The sequence below is a fragment of the Mandrillus leucophaeus genome, unplaced genomic scaffold (assembly GCF_000951045.1).
Source record: "Mandrillus leucophaeus isolate KB7577 unplaced genomic scaffold, Mleu.le_1.0 Scaffold40, whole genome shotgun sequence".
Classification (NCBI taxonomy): domain Eukaryota; kingdom Metazoa; phylum Chordata; class Mammalia; order Primates; family Cercopithecidae; genus Mandrillus; species Mandrillus leucophaeus.
The window spans coordinates 8,181,614-8,201,538 of NW_012104254.1; the positions used below are offsets into that span (position 1 = coordinate 8,181,614).

General features: G+C 36.1%; 1 protein-coding gene across 2 annotated transcripts in view; it reads left to right on the forward strand.

The window, feature by feature from the left end:
* Positions 1-19,925, forward strand: part of TLK1 (tousled-like kinase 1) — a 170,758-nt gene that overhangs the window by 128,538 nt on the left and 22,295 nt on the right. For both annotated transcript variants that reach the window (XM_011991939.1, XM_011991940.1), the window contains 2 exons: positions 4,769-4,835; positions 18,078-18,175. In XM_011991939.1, coding sequence (XP_011847329.1) covers positions 4,769-4,835; positions 18,078-18,175 — 165 coding nt within the window. The remainder of the gene's footprint in view (positions 1-4,768; positions 4,836-18,077; positions 18,176-19,925) is intronic.

Below are 19,925 nucleotides of genomic sequence, written 5' to 3' on the forward strand. Positions count from 1 at the left end.
AACCTAAGAATTTATTGCCAAATTTATAGTCATGAAGATTTACCCCTCTGTTATCTTTCCTTTGTTTTGTTTTGTTTTGTTTTGTTTTGAGACAGGATCTCGCTCTGTCACCCAGGCTGGAGTGCAGTGGCACGATCTCAGCTCACTGCAACCTCTGCCTCCCAGGTTCAAGTGATTCTCCCGTCTCAGCCTCTCAAGTATCTAGAATTACAGGTGCCCACCACCACACCTGGCTAATTTTTGTATATTTAGTAGACAGAGTTTCACCATGTTGGCTAGGCTGGTTTTGAACTCCTGGCCTCAAGTGATCCACCTGCCTCAGCCTCTGAAAGTGCTGGCATTACAGGCATGAGCCACTGTGCCCAGCCTCCTGTGTTATCTTCTAATAGTTTTAGTTCCCATATTTAGGTCATTCATTTTCAGTTAATTTTTGTACACAGAGTGAAGTAGGGGTCCTACTCCATTATTTTGCATGTGGTTCTCTAGTTGTCTCCCCATTATTTGTTGATGAGATTATTCTTTCCTCATTGAATGGTCTTGGTACCCTTGTCAGAAATCAACTGGCCATAGATTTTTGGGTTTATTTCTGAATTCAAATCTGTTTCATAGGTATATATGTGTATTCTTATGGCAGTACCGTACTTTTTGGAAGTCTCCAATCTGTGGACATAGGATATCTTTTCATCTGATTAGCTCTTTTTGAAATCCTTAGCAATATTTTGTAGTTTTTAGTAGGCAAGTCTCTCACCTCCTGGGTTAAATTGATTCTTAAGTATTATATTCTTTTGGATGCTATTGTAAATGTAATAGCTTCCTTAATATCCTTTTCAGGTTGTTCATTGCTGGTATATAGAAGTAACTGATTTTTGTGTATTGCTCTCCTGTCCTGCCGCTTTGTCAAATTTATTTATTGTTCTAGTGATTTTTTTCTCGTGCATTTTCTGGGGATTTTCTAAATATAAAGGCATGTCATCTGCAAATACAGTTTTATTTCTTAGCTTGCAATTTAGATGTGTTTTATTTCTTCTCCTTACTGACTGCTCTGGTAGGACTTCCAGTGCAATATTGAATACCAGTGATGGAAGTAGATGTCCTTGTCTTTTTCCTGATATTAGGAGAAAATCTTTCCATTTTCACCATTAACTATGATGTTAGTTTTCTTGGGTTTTTTTTTGTTGTTGTTGTTTTCTTTTCTTGCTCTGTTGCCCAGGCTGGAGTGCAGTGGCACAATCTCAGCTCACTGCAACCTCTGCCTCCCAGGTTGAAGTGATTCTTATGCCTCAGCCTACTGAGTAGCTGGGACTACAGGTGTGCACCACCACATCTGGCTAATTTTTGTTTAAGTGCCTCTAACAGTCTGTTTACCATAGCTTGTGTTTTTTGAGGCTTCAGGTTAATTCTTTGCTTAAACAGAATGTCTTTAAGACATTTAACACCAAATTTGTTTAAAATGAGTATTCCCTGTTTTTTTGGTATTTCTACTAACTTTTTAAAATACTGTCACCCCACGTTTCTGTTGAACTCTTTTAGAACACTTTAAAATTTTTTCATTTACTCAGACTTAGTATGGAAGATTATCAGGAGTCAAGTCCTATGTTTGGGGTTTAAATTTGTTAACTTTTAAAATATTATGTGTGCATAATAAAAATATTACATTGTTCTGTGTGCATAATAAAAATATTTTTGTGTGTGTATAATAAAAATATTAATAATTTAACTCATCAGGTGTGAGTCTATGGGAAGAGATGGACTATATCTTTGCCTTATCTATGAATAAAAGATTTGCTAAGTAATTTAACCGACTGAATTGTTTGAGAGGGCAGGTTTTTTTAAAAGCATCTTACACACATAAAAGTATTGATAATTAAAAGCCACTGATGTGAACATTATCCTAGCTTAGCTCTTTTCATTCTGTGTCTAAAATCCTGTTTCTTTAAAGAAGATTGTTCCCAATTTCTTTTATCTAAATACGTAGATTTCTTTAAAAGCGTTTTTTATTAATACAAATGGACAGAGATTATCGAAGAAGCTACAGTGTGTCAGATATTAATAATCCCTACTATTTCCTAGTAGGAGATGGAGAGAAAATGTAAGAAATGGCTCTTTTGTCATTTGGGGGTTTGCATTCTAATTGGCAAGACAAGACGCTGGCAGAGGAACTCTTACTGAGATTTGTGAATCCCAAAATTATATATATGTAAAATTTTCTGGGAAAAGTATTTATAACTTCCTTCAGATTTTTGTTTTGTTTTGTTTTTGTTTTGTTTTGTTTTTTAAGATCTCTGTGATTGTAAAATGGTAAGAATCACTGCCCTGGAAAGTGAGTAGCGTAACAACACACAACAACAAAATACCATTTCTCTCAAATTGCACAAAGTGTAGCCATTTGCAGTTATATCTGATAGCCAGACCTCTTGGTAGGACAAAAATTTCAAGTAACTCAAGTCATGTACTAATTTTGGTTTAAGATATGCCAAATTTTAGCTGTTTTGTAATTCAGTAAAAATCTTAGTATAGAATTTCTATATAGAAACAAAACAAATTTAAATATCTTTTAAAAATTAGTTATGAGCCCATCCTATGACTTACTAGTGGACCTAAAACCATACTTTAAGAATATGAATTTATGATCCTGTTATACAGGGAAACTTCCTCTAGTGGCGTAAACCTATACCCATATCCAGAAGCTTTTTGCCAACATTCCTACATCTTTTCTTTTCTAGATTAGTTGAGATATTATACATTTTAGTTTTCAACCTCATTTTCTTTAGTATCACATTCCTCCTCCTCCCTCTCTCACTTCATCTACATTCACACTCCAGCATTTAATTCTCTAAATTTACTATAAGCAACTGCTGCATCTATCAACTATTGCTATATTCAGTGTAATAAAATCCAGTAGTTGTGTCACCCTAAAACTGGGTAGAGAGATTTAATTTAAAATTTTAATTTTTTTTGGCTCTTAAGATGTTGCAAGTGGAATACCAACCCAATTTCTTGTTTTTGTTTATTTCCTTTGAATACTCCTTTTTTAGAATTAGTAAATATAATTAGCATCTAGCTAAAGGGAAACAGCATTTATGCTAAATGTTGCTGAGGGACTGAAACCAAACAGGTCACACCAGAGTTAGGAGCTTAATGAAATAACCTCAGAACACATAAGTAAATTAAACAAGGGCTTGAATATGATAGATAAGAGCTATTCTTTAAAAGTTGGAGTATGGGCCGGTTGTGGTGGCTCACACTTGTAATCCCAGCACTTTGGGAGGCTGAGGTGGGTGGATCACTTGAAGCCAGGCATTCAAGACCAGCCTGACCAACATGACAAAACTCCATCTCTACTAAAAATATAAAACTTAGCTAGGCATGGTGGCATATGCCTGTAGTCCCAGCTACTCTGGAAGCTGAGGTGGGAGAATTGCTTGAATTTGGGAGGTGGAGGTGCAGTGAGCTGAGATCATGGTTTCTGCACTCCAGCCTGGGCAACAGAGCGAGACCCTAATAAGTTCGTATTATGGTTCTGCATATATTAAACTGATTATTTTTCAAAGTTAGGTAAGAATATTTGAAATAATAAGATAACCATGAAGCACTTTGAAGACTTAAAGTCCTGTATCTATTTTTATTAAGATTTTGAAGTAGGTAGGCATGGTGGTGTACACCTGTACTCCCAGCTACTTGGGACACTGAGGCAGGAGAGTCACCTGAGCCCAGGAGTTCAAATTCAACCTGGACAGCAAAGCAAGACCCTATCTCTATATTTGGCGTATAAGAATATAGTGCTTTTTTGGGGGTGAGGGGAGATTGAGACAGGGTTTTGCTATGTTGCCCAAGCTGGTCTGGAATTCCTGGGCTCCAGTGATCCACCTGCCTCAGCCTCCCAGAGTGCTGGGATTATAGGTGTGAGCCACTGCACCTGGCCAGAATTTAGTACTTTGACTAAAGTTTTAGCATTTTTTAAATCTTTCCTATTTACTCCCAACACACTGAAGCAGGGAAAGGAAAAATGTCTTTGTTTTTTTTCTCTTTTTAAGAACTGCCCAAACTGAACTGACTCCCGTTGCAGTGATTTCCCATTACTCTTAGAGTAAAACTGAAATTCTTTACTTTGCCTACAAATCTGTACATAGTATGTCTCCCCAGGTTGCTTCTCCTAATACTCACAACCTTTTTGACTATATCTAATTTACTCCCATTTTTTCTCTTCTATTTATATGCCAAGACTATTTTCATCTCAGAGTTTTAAACTTTCTATAACTCATGTCTAGAATATACTCCCCAGAGTCCTCTCGTGATTGTCTTTTTGTATTTAGATGAAGGTCACCTCTCTAACACCCAGTCCAAATTAACGTAATGCGATTAGTCATTACCATACCATCCTTTTTTGCTTTCTTCATGACACTTACTGTTACTTAAACTTATTTATTTCATCACATGGGTTTTTTTAATACTTGCTTACCTCCAGAGTGTAAACTCATACTACTATGTAAGGAGAAATTGTCTGGTTTTTCACTGTATCCTTAGGATATAAATTCTAGAACATCACTTGATAAATGGTACTCATTAAATCATTGTAGAATTAGTTAACTGTTTCATCTAAAAGTATTAAATATATTCTGAAGAATATCTCAAAGGATTTTTGTCTCATACATTTTGGGCTTAAAGTTGTCCACATTTTAGTATTTCCATTTGATTTTTATATTTTGCTAGTTGTTAATAAACTAAGTATTAATCTCAATATGTAGAATTAAAATTTCATTTTTGACAGGTTGACTTTGGCAGAATATCATGAACAGGAAGAAATTTTCAAACTTAGACTAGGACATCTCAAAAAGGTATGTGAAACATATGCTGCATTTTTAGTTCAATTTGCTACCAGAATTTGTGGGAAGTTGTGTTATATTAAAAGCCAAAATTTAAGAGAGTAAGATTTCAAATTAAAAATTTCAGATTAAAAAGAGATGCATTAAAGTTACTTTATTTTATTTATTATTATTTTTGTTTTTTGAAACAGTCTCGCTGTCAGTCTGGAGTACAGTGGCACAATCTAAGCTCAGTGCAACCTCCACCTCCCTGGTTCAAGCAATTTTCATGCTTCAACCTACTGAGTAGCTGGGATTACAGGCATGTGCCACCACACCTGGCTAATTTTTGTATTTTCAGTAGAGTGAGGGTTTCGTTGTGTTGACCAGGCTGGTCTCAAACTCCTGGCTTTGTGTGATACACCCGCCTTGGCCTCCCAAAGTACTGGGATTACAGGCATGAGCTGTCACGCCTGGCCAAAATTACATTTTTATGTTGAGTATATTAAAATAACATTCCTTTATCTGTGTCAACTTAAAAATCTTGAGATGATGATATACCATGTCCTTGTAGTGGAGGAATGATTCTTGGACAGACCTCCAAAGTCTTCAGAGTACTCTATTTAAGTACTACCTTTTGGTAAAAAATACTTCATTTTAAAGAGGAAATCTAAAATTCTGTATTATGTTAATTTCATAATGAAATAGTAATTGTAAATAAATAGCAAACTTATTTCTTCGGCTTATCTTTTAATTTGTTGCATGTGTGATGTTTCGATTAGAAGGTGTACATAGGAAAAAGCACTTAGTAATAGTATAAAGGGATAAAACTGAGAAAACACGTTTCTATGTGTTACTGTTGCAAACTTTTAAATAATGTATATCTTTCTACTTGTTTGTAAACTCTGAAATTGTAATCAGTTTATTGTTTTTACAGGTCTTAATTTTAGTTCAAATGATTTAAGAGAAGTAGTAATAACAGAGTAGGTTTTTTTCCCTCAAAATGAAGTTACCGACAGACATAAAATTCTATTTCTTTGACCCAATTTTTTGTGCTTTCTGCTTGTCAGGTTCTTTAAATTTTTTAAATAGGCTGAATTATAGGTAAAATTGAATGAGTGGAGGTAGTATCTGTGAAGTTGTCTCCATGGGATCGGGTGAGGTAGGACAGAGAAACCCATTCTGATAGCAGCTACTATTACACTGCATACTAATTTGTTTTGGAAATGTTATTAATATGCTGGGGACTCCTACCATTTAATTATAGGGAATAGAAAATTATTATATATAATTTGCATTAGTATCCTTTAATATGCTATATCTGTCTAGGCCAACTGCCCAGAAAGCTTCAACCTAAACTACTTGAACAGTGAATTCAAAAATGATTTATTTTGGTCTTTTTGTTTTTTAAGTAGTTCTATTTTGTTCTATTGCAATTATTGACTGCTTTTCCTGCTCTTTGAGACTTAGTTGACAACTTCAGTCTATTCTCTATAATAGATGGAGCTATAGAACTATCGTAATCGTTCTATGATAATGATAGAACCATGTAAAGGAACTATAGAAGGGAAAAGGGAATTTTTAGTACAGGATGAGTCATAAGTATCTGTGTGCCCACCTAAACTGTTTTTATAATGAGTTCATAAGGGCCTATGCTTGATGTCTCATGTAAAGATTTATCAGTTATTTTCTAACTAGCCTGTGGTGATAAAGGAATACTTAGTGATTCCAAGGTGTACTTGAGAGTTTTACTGAAGGGTTATTATTTTCACATGTAATACCAAATTTCAGATTACTCTTTCTAAATGATGACAGTTTACATGTGCACCTTATTTTATGAAAATCTGTTATAAAATCTGAAATTGTAAAGCAGTTACATTCAGAATTAGCTATTTGTATTACAAAAAGTACACTTTGAAAAGGCTTCAAAGGAGGGTTTGTTTTTGTTTTTGGTTGATTGGTTTTAAAGCTTTCCTGGTACTTTGAAAACACTGGTTTCTGTGAAAAACACTTTTCTAACGTAAGGTATACTTAGTGTCCAAATATTATATAGACATTTGTAAAATGTTGTAGAACACTAAATCTTCTAACCTTCGTATTCTCCTCTTTCCCAGTGTTTGACTTCTATATTTTTCGTATTTACTTACTCTTTCCTATAACTATCCCTTCCATAATCTTTTTCCTGCTTTTTTTTTCTAGCTTTTATCAGATTTACTGAGCAGTCTTAGATTTCTAACTTTATCTTCTTTTTAACTAATTTACAACATAAATTTTCTTTTCTTTGACCTTCATCGTGGAATATTTTGGGGAAATGGATTAACAATAATGCTGAAACATACTCTCATGTCATGAATACCCAGATTTTCTTCTGAGAGACTATTTTGGGTGAGAAGAATGAGTGTATTATGAAGAAAGTGGCCAGTAGTACATACAGGAAACAAAATTAAGCAAGTAATGTCACCTTAGAGCATAAATAGCAGTTGCCTGCTTAGAACTGAGTATTAATTTTTGAGTTATACAATTAAAAAATAATAAGCAATGTTACATGTATACAAATAAGTTATTTGGTATTCTGAAGCACAGTGGGAAAAAAGGTCATTCTGTTTTCTAAAAAAGATTAAACAGACTTTTAACACACACAGGACAGGCTTGAGTCAAAAGAAAAGATATTATCACTTCTGTCTTATCAGCTTCTGGGTTTATTAAGCAGACATGAACTGTACTCCAACTTGTAAGTATACAGCTTCTACCATAGGCTGGATCTGAATATTTGATGCCCCTTGTATCCTGCACAGGAAATATAACCAGTCAGTTTGTGGTTTAGATTTGGAGCCTGGCATACTTTTGCATTAGCACAGGTGACTCTCTTGCTCTTTGTCCCTTCAATAAATTCTTAACATTAAGCAGAATTAATTATTAGACTAACTTTCTTAGCACTGAAGGATGAAAGTTCATGGAGGAAACCCATGGCATATGGACATATGAGAATAGACAGACCTGTTTACTTTTTCTTGAAGTGGATAATTTATGACATGCATTGTGTTTCATAATGATAATCACTATAATTGAAAAGCTAAACAAAAATATGAAAAAGTATGTTTACCTTTGAATAAATCACAAAGTTTAGTTCATATTTTATACTGTTCTTCAGGGTTAGAAAAATAATAAATCCAAACATAGCCTTAGTCTGTTATCCAAAGTGTGATAGAGTAAGGAATGAGAGTCAGACAGAAACCTCCAAAAGTAAGTACTTGGCTAAAATAAATAGGTGTTGCTAGTTACTACCAAAAAGTAGATGTAAACTTACTTACGGGCTTATTAATTTTTCTCTTCTGAGATGAGGGAAATCACTGTGGAGCATCACTTTTTTTTCCCCTCAACTGTATCAAGAATTCTTTTATCTAATATTTATTGTTTTAGTTGTTCCCAGTTTATGCAGTCGTTGCTCACCCATTTATTAAGTGACTTACTGCCATACTCTGCCTGACACAAGCATAATTCAAATTCCCATTTTAATGGAATTACATATTACTTTTTATAGACTTTGAAGCTTTAACCATTTTTGAGTGAACATTAATTACACCTTTTTGAATGCCCAGATCTATATATACTTCCTCTGGAGTAATACCACCAGTAAGTGACAAAGCCAAAACTTGAACCATTCCCAGTCCTATTTCAATACTGTACCCATGTGATTAATTCCTAGAATTATTTTGTTGTAGACTAATAGTAAGTCGATTCATTGTATTCAGAAAAATTAATTCATTGTGGTTTTCCTTGCATCTCTGTTAAGTACTGACTGTTTGCTTTTCCCTAAGTTTTTTTTTTGATGTATTGGGGGGTGAACATACTATTTCATTTTCATTACAGATAAAGGAGAACAGTTTTAAGTTAATTATTTTTCATACACATTCTTTTTCATTCTCTTTCACATATTTTCTTCCTTGGGCATTATGTTAGTGACCATTGTATGAACTACAATATTTCTTTGTTATTAACTAAGTTAATATATTGATTTTCACTCAATTTATTTTTAAAGGTCAGTCAACAAAGACCTTTTTAAAAAAACATTTTTTAATAAAAACTCAAATAATTTTAAAATATATCTTAAGGAATTCTTAGAATAGAACTGTATAATAAAATATATGGAGACTATACAAATTATTCCTGAAAGTATTTCAGAAGGAACAAGTAACTTTTTTAGTTATCATTAATTATATACAGACTTCCCCAGTTATTAATAAAAGCTTGTAGTTGCGAAGAGAGTAATTTCCTATCTTTAAAAAGTTGTTAATTTGAGGCAAAGCTTCTAATGATCCTATTTTATCTACCTGTGCCCATGTGGAGTTGTGAGTTCAAGGAAACCAACCAAAAACCTGCTGACTCTTATAGTTGATCAGGTTTTGATATCTGTCTCTGATAAATTCAAATTATGGGAAAACAATTTATCTTTGTGATTCAGAAGCTCTGCTAGGTTGATTATATAGTCAGATCTTTATTCTGGAGTTGAAGAAAAAGGTATGGATTTGCTTTCAAGGATTGTCACTAAATTAACACATAAAACTAAAAATAAAATACAATCCCTGCAAAATTAAATTCCTTGAAATGTCCATATTTTTAAAAAGATACAAGTTACTAGTCATAATACCCCAGACTGATGAGTAAATGAGAATTTTGAAAGTTATTAGGTTCAGTAACTATGTCTTGAGACTACTGCAGCTCAAGTTTGTGATATGAACAACATGTGGGTATGTTACTCTTTATTTTCTTGTCTTCAAATTTTTTTGTCTTCTTGATTTTAAATATTTGATTAGTTGGAGAGAATGTGTTTAGAAAGTGTGACATCTCAGTATGGAGTATTAAATAGTGTAGTAGGGATTGGCTTTAATGTGTGTGTTTTGGTATGTGTGTGTGTGTGAGTGCATTTGACTTATGAGCCCTGAATGTAAGTGCCAGAGTTTTATTTGAAAAACATAACCAATTTGTAATTGAAACAGGATTAGTCAAGAATCATCAGCACCAACACAAATGTATCTTTGCAGACCGAAGGAATCAGCTAAACAATTTACAGTCATCTCAATCTCTACTAAAACAAAAATCACATCCAACATGCCACCTGACACCATTTCTTTCTCTCTCTCTCCTTTGCTCCTTGCGATGTGGCATTCATCTCTCCTTGTGCCTCCGTTCTGAAGAGATAACAGTATAGCAACAACTCTGCCACTGAAATCCTGTTCTCTGATCGATATTGGCACCTGCAAAGAGAAACAACCAGTAACAGGCAGCAGCAGCATCAGTATTAATCTTCCATGATGAAATCTTTACAGGTCAAGAACAAGTACACAGCTCTTTTCTCACTCCTTCACAGTGGACCATGCAACTAGTTGAAATGGAAGACAATGGATTGTCTACAAGCCTTTTGAACAGTGGAGAATACAGGGCGTTGGCTTTAGGTGAATTGACCCCCAAATATTCTTGAAGTTTGGTGTCCCCATTGGTCTTTCTTTCTAGAACACCATTGTCATCTGACTTATCAAACCCTTAGTATGACCACAAAGAATAAGTTTGCATATGTGACATTTTTTGTCACTTTAGGTTTGAATGAAAATAATGAGCAGTATAATGCTAGAGGGCTTAATCTTTAAACCTATTGTTCATCTTTATATTTATAGCCATGACTGGAAGAAATCTCCTAGGAATTCTCTCAGTTAAAGCCAACTACATTGTACATGATGTTTCCGTAGAACCTGACACAGGATGCTGCTTGTGTAGGCAGTTTTCAGTGGAATTCTGGGAAAAGTACACTATACTAGAAAAAGTCGTGATTAAGCCCATGAAGAATGTTGAAAGATTCCTGATTTCTTGGTGTGTGTGTGTGTGTGTGCGCACGCGTGTGCAAGAAAGGTGCCAAGAAGAGTGCTGGAATTCTAACTTTACAGTTTGTCCTTACTACTATTTTCCATTTAAAAATGAGTAGTTGTCCTAAAAAGATGACTGTGGTGAGAGAACATTAAATAGCTGTAGATGGGAAAACTCATTAGTGTTTACGTTCTTATCTCTTACTCACATTTGGACCTACAAACTATCCTGGCTCTATTTTTCCCTATTTGTAATCACACAACCTTAACTTGGTAGTAGATAATGTTCAGCTACCAAAATGAAAATGTAGAGGTAAAAGGTGTTTTACTTCCCCTTTGTGTGTGTGTGTGTGTGTGTGTGTGTGTGTGTGTGTGTGTGTGTTTTCGCCCAGGCTGGAGTGCGGTGGCACAATCTTGGCTTACTGCAACCTCCACCTCCCAGTTTCAAGCGATTTTCCTGCTTCAGCCTCCTGAATAGCTGGGATTACAGGTGTGTTCTATCATGCCTGGCTAATTTTTATATGTATTTTTTAGTAGAGATGAGGTTTCACCATGTTGGTCAGGCTGGTCTGGAACTCCTGACCTTGTGATCTGCCCGCCTCAGCCTCCCAAAGTGTTGGGATTACAGGCATGAGTCACCGTGCCTGACCCACAGTGTTTAGTATTAATCCTGTTGTTATACAGGCAATGGAATTTAAAACATTTTGGACAGAATCTTAGAAATCATGTTAGCCATCAGCAGGGTTTGTAATTCAGATCTGTAAATTCAGTTCAGAGATAACTTTCACAAAAAAGAGGAAACAGTTGCTTGGCTACCAGCCCTTCCCAATCATAACTGTAAATCCATGCCATATGCATTATGAGTCTGTAGAAGACTAGGTTTAAAAGGAAGCAGAGCCAGGCGTGGTGGCTCATGCCTGTAATCCCAGCACTTTGGGAGGCAGAGGCCAGAGGAGCGCTTCAGCCCAGGTGTTGGAAATCTTGTCTCTACCAAAAAAAAAAAAAAAGTCGAGGCAGGGAAGCAGAAACGAAAACTGGAAGAAGGACTGCAGTACACTACACGAAGGCATCGCACCAGTGTGTGCTCAGGCTTGGTGTCAGCCCCTTGGTTAGTGTGGAACATTACAGAATTTCACTCCTATAATACAGCAGCTGTAAATATTTTTAAGACAAGTGTGCTAGATATTTAAATTTTGCCAATCAGTTGAATTCTTAAACATTTATTTGATGCTGGGGAGGTAGTTTTTGTTTTGTTTTGTTGTAATAGAGGAACTGACAGAATTAAAACCTGCCTATTTTAACAGTCATTCCAAGTTATGGGTATTAATGTACATATTTATGCATTTGAAGGGAGAATAAACCATTACCCCCTCCACACACACCCAGAAAAACAGGAAATGAAGTGTGTAGAGAGCAAAACATTGAGTAAAGGTACTAATTTTCTAAGCTAGTTGAACACACCTGAGGTGATACAGTATGCTCTCATCAGTAATAAGCCACTTTAGTGATTGGGGATGGGAGTGGAGGGAACACTTATATAATTAGGAAAGAAAGCCGCCAGTATTTAATGATCTTTGTCTTTTCTCATTCTCCTACCCTTCTCCCCAGTCTACACAATTATTCTCAAGCAAAAATACGATTATGGTGCAATAGTTTCAAAATTCAGACCTGCTTTGTCTAGGTGGTTATTTTGATTGGTTGGTTGGTTGGCTGGCTTTTACTTTTATTGGTTCATATCTCACACATTCATATTTAGGATATGGGAAAGCATATAATATGGTGACATAATAAGGATAAATTCGAAATAAATTGCTAATTTTCTCAATTTTTTTTTGCACTGCCCTTTGTTTTTAATTAGCTTTTTTTTTTTTTTAAAGTCAGTCTCGCTGTGTCACCAAGGCTGAAGTGCAGTGGCGCAATCTGGGCTCACTGCAACCTCCAACTCCTGGGTTCAAGCGATTCTCCTGCCTCAGCCTTCCAAGTACCTGGGACTACAGGCTCCTGCCACCATGCCTGGCTGATTTATATATTTTTAGTAGAGACGCGGTTTCACTGTGTTGGCCAGGCTGGTCACAAACTCCTGACCTCGTGAGCCGCCCACCTCGGCCTCCTGAAGTGCTGGGATTATAAGCATGAACCACTGCACCTGGCCCTTAATTAGATTTTAATAGTGCCTTTTGTTAATCTCACCTTTTGCTTTCTTGGTGGTAAACTTTTAGAATGGCATTATAAATAGTTTGTGAAATTAAAATTTAATTTTTTTAGGACTTAGAGATGTTAACTTTTAAGGGATTAATATTGTTCACATTACTAAAGTAAATTTGGTGTTAAATTGTGTGTTTTTTTTTTTTTTTTCCCCTGAGACGGAGTCTCACTCTGTCATCCAGGCTGGCTGGAGTGCAGTGATGTGATCTTGGCTCACTGCAACCTTGGTCTCCTGGGTTATAGTGATTCTTGTGCCTCATCCTCCCGAGTAGCTGGGGTTGCAGGCAAGCGTCATCATGTCCAGCTAATCTTTGTATTTTTAGTAGTGAAAGGGTTTCGCCATGTTGGCCAGGCTGGTCTCGAACTCATGACCTCAGGTGATCCACCAGCCTCGGTTTTCCAAAGTGCCGGGATTACAAGCGTGAGCCACCGCACCTGGCTGGTGTTAAAACCTCATTCTGAACTGATTTTCTTAATCAAGTGGTGGTGTTATGGTGACTAGACTGTTCCAAGCTATATTCTTCTACCAACTCCCATAGGTTATAGGCACGCTGAGAATAATACATCAAAATACTTCCTATTTTATCTTGGCTTTATGAGAAGGCAGTTCTTAGAAATTGAGTTTTTTGGTAGAGAGAATATGTAACATGTATTCAGGATTTGCTAAATAACTTTAAACTAGCAAATTTAATTTTTTCAGGAAATGTATTGGCTTTACATATAAAAATGTGTTTTATAACTTTTGAAGCCTTATAGTTTTAATGGCTACCATATTTCACTTTTTAATAATTGCCTTTTGAAAAAAAATGCCATTATGAGAAATGTTCCAAAATACTCCAGATTCATCTGCCATTTTCTTTTCTTTTTTAAAAACATCTCCCTCACATAGGAACCACCTATCATTTTTAACCTGGAATTTTACAGAAATTCTGCATTGCTGCAGCCTACATTTGGCTTATAGACTTGAGCCAGAGGAATATTAAGTGGCCATAAGAGACTTTGATTACAAATAGAAAGCATTTCTATGCTGAAGATCTGGTGAGGGACAAAGTCTTCTAGTGAAGTTGCTGTGGGATATATCCGTACACATTTATTTTTTAATTTTAATTGTTAGAAGGTAGTGTTTTTTGCAGATTACTTAAACAATGAGACAGTGTTGAGATCTGTTGTATACCTGTCTGACTTAGCTTTTTATGTGAGAGTATTAGATTTTATTTTAAAATACTGTTAAAATAGCTATAGTATGTATTGTTAAATTTTCCATTGTATTTTTTGTTTAAACAGAAAAGAGCTATGTCCTTTTATTGTGTATTTAATTGCCAAACCTACCTCTCTCTTTAATACACTCTGTTCTTATTTATGTCTCTTCATTGTAATAGCCTACAGAGACCAGTTCATTTCTGGAGATGCTATTTGTCTCTTTGTTTCTTCTAGATTTTCTCTGCTTTCGTTAACTGCTCAACTAGTGTATGAATTCAGGACTGAAACTTGGTGTTCTTACTAAGCACAACTTAGCTGATTGGATTGTCTCCTTTCAGTCTACTCATCTGGCCTAGTTTTGCTATGAGTTTGAGGATTCTATTCTGTGATGAATTCAGATCAATTGTAAGCCTAGTTAATCCTGTCTTCTCCTGAACCCTTGGAAAAAGAGTAATTCTGAGGATGGCCCAGAGGTTAATGTCAGTCTCAGGCAAGGAGAATGTAGGCTACTGTATAGATCTTTGGAAATGATCTGTAGCAAAGATAAGTTAGTTGTTCAAACTATTGTACCCTGGGCCAAACCAAAAGTGGGCCTTGCCCCATTCTCTGAGGACAAGGTGCTAGGTAGTACTGCCCTAGCATTTACCTACAAGTATGTGTGTTGGCCATAACAAAATACCAGACTGGGCACCTAAACAACAGAAATTTGTTCTAGAAGTCCATGACAAGATCAGGCAGAGTTTGGTTTTGGGTAAGGGCTCTCTTGCTGCCTTGCAGATAGCCACCCTCTCACTTTGTCCTCACATGGCCTTTTCTCTGTGCTCCTTGGATGGGGGTGGGGGGACCTTTCTTCTCATAAGGCCACTAATCCCATCATGAAGGCCCCATAACCTAATCCAACCCTGAGTACCTCCCAAAGGCCTCATCTTCAAATGCTGCCCTGTTAGGGAATAAGGGCTTCAATACATGAATTTTGGGGGAACACAGACATTCAGCCCATCACAATATATGTACTTTTTCTTAGTGGAATTTTTAGAGTAGCAGAGTTACCTTTCCCCCAGAAGTGTGTCAGTTTGCTTGAAGTCTAAGATATTGCGATATACTAAGTTACAAGATGAAAGACAAATGTATTTCACTGAGTATGGTGGGTTTATATCTATCTATATTAGACATAGTTTCTTCCCTTGACATTTCCTTCTAAATACCCAGAATCCATCTTTTTTTCTTTCTCTAGTGCTACTGACATTTTGTTTTTCTTCCAGTAAACTTAACAATTCAAACGGAATGAAACTTGCTTGGGCTTTTATTTTGTAAGATTTTTATGGGACGTATTTGTCATGTTTTTAGAGGCAAAAAAAAAAAAAAGCTTGCTTTAATTTGCTGATACAGACATACATTTTACTTTAACAGGTATTTATTTTGTAATATTGATTACTACCATTGTATAGACATCTGAAGGTTATAAAACAAATGTAATTTTGTTCCTCAGCAACCTGTTTGAATCTTGTAACATATATTTATGACTCAATAAAATTTAGCTTTTATAAATTCACTATTGAGATAGTCTCCCCATGCCACAATTTCAAATAAAGGTTAAAACAAGTATTTATTCTAATAGGCTTTTCACAATTTTGTCAGATTATGTAAACTTTCGCCAGCCTACCAAATGTTGAGTAGCTTCCTACACGTATGACAGTCAAATTAAGTTCTTGAGCAGCAAATGTTAGTAATATGCAGGGGAAAAGTCGTTGCTTTCTAGATTCTAGTCTAGATTAGAACTGAATCTAGATTCTAGATTTCTAGTGTAAATTAAATTCTTTCATGCCCCTGGGTAAACCTGTATGTCCAGTTTCTTATCTATTTTAGATGGCTAAACTATGATAACTAAGCTATGTTTTGAGTTTTTTGTCTCAAAGCTTTAAAATTTACTTCCTGTTTTTATAATGAAACTTTATTGAATCTCCTAAGATATCTTTTTTTAAAACTAAAATTAAAAATATATGTGACTGAAGCTATTAATGAGGAAATTTCAGTTAAATTAAGACAATCTATGTAGTGTACCTATTTTAGAAAATCTCCCAATAATTCTAGAAAGATTTATCTTCGTTTGAATTTATTTTGAAATTTTCTGTTTGCCATGTAATATCAAATGTGCATTAAATGTCTCTACAACAAGTAGTGGTTGAATTTCATTTTAAAATAATAAAAGTAACCTTAAGATAGAGATGTAATTTGTTTTTTCCTCTTAATGCTTAAAATATTCCTCTGAATTTTTCTGTCTTAGGTACCGTTGTAATAAGCTTTATACCTCTACTATCTGTCTTTGAATGAAATGATAATATTTATATTTTCAAAGTAAATTTCAGAGTTATATTTTGAGGTAAAGAATTTTTTATATCAAAAGATAAATTACTAAAAGAAGCAAAGGAGCTGATGAAATATTTAAATGCATTATTCAGAAAAAACTTCTGTTCCATGTGGTCTAGATTTACAATTCTAGTGGGTACACATTATGCCAAGGTGATCTGTATTTCTTTACTTCAAAATTATGTACTAAAAATATTCTAAGCTGGGCATGGTGGCTCACACCTATAATCCCAACACTTTGGGAGGCTGAAACAGGAGGATCCCTTGAACTCAGGAGTTCCCTAGCCTGGGCAATATAGTGAGACCCCATCTCTAAAAAAAAAAAAAAAAATGGTGTGGTGGTGCATGCCTGTGGTCCTACTACTTGGGAGGCTGAGGCAGGAGGATTGCTTGAGCCTGGGAGGTCAAGGCTAAGGTGCGCTGTGATCATGCCATGCGCTCCAGCTGGGTGACAGAGTGAAGAAAGAAATTGGCCTAGAAATTTTCACTGAAACCTGGCACAGGCTTATCCTTTTTTTTTTTTTTGCTGGCCAGTGGTGGGGGGGTGGAGAGTGGGGATGGAGTTTCCCTCTTGTTGCCCAGGCTGAAGTGCAATGGTGCGATCTCAGCTCACTGCAACCTCCGCCTCCCAGGTTCAAGCAATTCTCCTGCCTCAGCCTCCCGAGCAGCTGGGATTACAGGCATGTGCCACCGTGCCTGGCTAATTTTGTATTTTTAGTAGAGACGGGCTTTCTCCATGTTGGTCAGGCTGGTCTCGCACTCCCGACCTCAGGTGATCCGCCCGTCTTGGCCTCCCAAAGTCCAAAGTGCTAGGATTACAGGTGTGAGCCACTGCACCCAGCTCTAGTCTTACCCATTTTTATAGTAGTATTCAAATTTGTATTGACAAAGGGGTGTGGGGGTGTGTGTGTGTGTGTGTGAATGAATGAATGACATGAGTGATATGTGTACTTACTTGTTTTGGTGGCTAGTCTAAAAGTTGTGTATTTTAAGACAAAAATGTATTTGTCACAATATTTATATTGATTATTAAATTTCTTTAAGATTTATTTACTTCTGCTCTGATACCTTAGGGTCTGCTACAGCAATCTATAAATTTTTTGTTGTAATATCTCTTTAGGATTGCAGTAAGATCCAAGTGAGTGGTCAATTTGTGTGTGTGTGTGTGTGTGTGTATGTATGTATGTATTTGTACTCCAAATGCTGTAAGGTGTAGGAAGAATCATTCTGCTTTTTTCTTTCTTCCTCTTTTAACTATTATAAAATATTTTCGTTTTATTTGTTTTCTACTAGTAAATTATTCCTTCTTAAATTAAAATTTGCATGGACTAGAAATAGCTCATTTTATGTTATGTCAGTTTTCAACTACCTTACAGTATACACATTATAAAAACAGATTTCTGTAGTACAGAATACAACCCAGCATCTGATTAGGTACAGATTTTCATGTGGAGGATGTTTTCTTGAAATAGATTTTTGCCTTATCTCATTCCATCTTTTGGGCATTGAAAAGAGCACTTTGGTCTTTTAACTCTATAATATACTGTTCTTCCCATCACTGTAAAAAATTGATGCATGGGTAAAAATATCTTTTTTATATTGCAAATAAATTGAGCTTGTTATAGTCCCCTCTCTTCATTTTCAGGAAGAGGCAGAAATCCAGGCAGAACTTGAACGTTTGGAAAGAGTCAGAAATCTTCACATACGTGAGCTGAAAAGAATAAACAATGAAGATAATTCACAGTAAGTCATTATTTGCATTTCACAGTTTTATATTATTAAAACTCCTCCTCCCCTCCCCGCCCCGTAGAGAGCGTAAACACAATATTTCCTTCTTGGGTTGTCTCATCGTACTTAGAAAAGATCCAAAGTCGTTCCCATGGCTTGGAAGGCCTTTTATGATCTGGTCCCGGGCCACCTAACTGTCCTCACGTCTCTTAAACATGTCAAGGGCATTCCCATCTCAGTGGGCTTTTGTGCTTACCATTTCCTTCGCCTGGATGTTCCTCCTCTAAACACCTAATTGGCTTAATTACTTATCTCACTCCAAATGTTCTTTAGAAAGGCCATTTTTAGACCACCGTATTTAAAATAGTAGTCCCTAGCCAGGCCCAGTGTTGCTCACCTGTAGTTCTAGCTACTCAGGAGGCTAAGGTAGGAGGATTGCTTTGGCCAGGAGTTCAAAACCAGCCTCGTCAACATAGTGAGACCCCCATTTCTTAAAAAAAAAAAAAAAAAAACCAATCTCTTCCTCTTCATATCCTCTTTTAGTATTGTTACCTTGCTTTACATTTTCACAATGTTGATCACTATCTGAAATTATAAATTTATTTTGTAGTTATTGTCTCCTCCCTCTAGAATGTAAGCTTCATGAGTGCAAGGACTTGGTTTTGTTCTTGCTGTATCCATAAAGCCTAGACCAGTGCCTGACATATGGCAGGCACTTAACAAATATTTGAATACCAAAGTTAATGTTATAGTAGTGCAGGAGAACTTATTTCAACCAAAAGTGTTTCAGTAAGCCATGTGTCCCACATTATGCAAGAATTGGGAGAGAAATGGAAAAGTAGAAGTTACAGTCTGTATTCTTAATCGGTTGTCAGAATGAGTGCCATAGACAGTACATGTTGAAGCAATTGAAAGAAAAGAAAATATCTGTGGGCTTGTGGTAGCTTCATGAAAAAGATAGAAATTGAGCAAGACATAGAAGTAGAAATTAAGCAAGGTACTACTTGTATTTAGCTGATGTAAAAGAGAGGAAAGGTTTCTGTTTACACTTCATCTTTAAGACTATTCATGTAGTTTAAAGCTTCATGAGTTAATACAAGTATCAGAATAGGAAGTGGCCAATTTCTGAGTGAAATAAAATCTTGCTTAGAAAGGCCTTCTTGTGATGTCTATGTATGTGTGTAATTCAGAAATACACAGATCATTCCATTGTGTGCAGGGAAAGAAATAATATAGTTATGGAATAACCTAAATTATGTCAGATTAAAATTCTAATGAAAGCCAGGTGTGCTGGCTTACGCCTGTAATCCTTGCACTTTGGGAGGCCAATGCAAGCAAATTACTTGAGCCCAGGAGTCGAAAACGAGCCTGAGCAAGGTGGAAAAACCCTGTCTCTACAAAAAATACAAAACTTAGCAGGGAATGGTGGCATGCACCTGTTGTCGCAGCTACTTGGCAGACTGAGGTGGGAGGATTGCCTGAGCCTGGGATGTTGAGCCTGCAGTGAGCCTAGATTGCACTCCAGCCTGAGTGATACAGTGAGACTTTGTCTCAAAAAAAAAAAAAAAGGCGAGGGGCCAGGTGTGGTGGCTCACGCCTGTAATCCCAGCACTTTGGGAGGCTGAGGTGGGCGGATCACTTGAGGTTAGGAGTTCGAGACCAGCCTGGCCAACATGGTGAAACCCCATCTCTACTAAAAATAAAAAAACTAGCCGGGCATTGTGGTGGGCACCTGTAATCCCAGCTAGTTGGGAGGGCTGAGGCA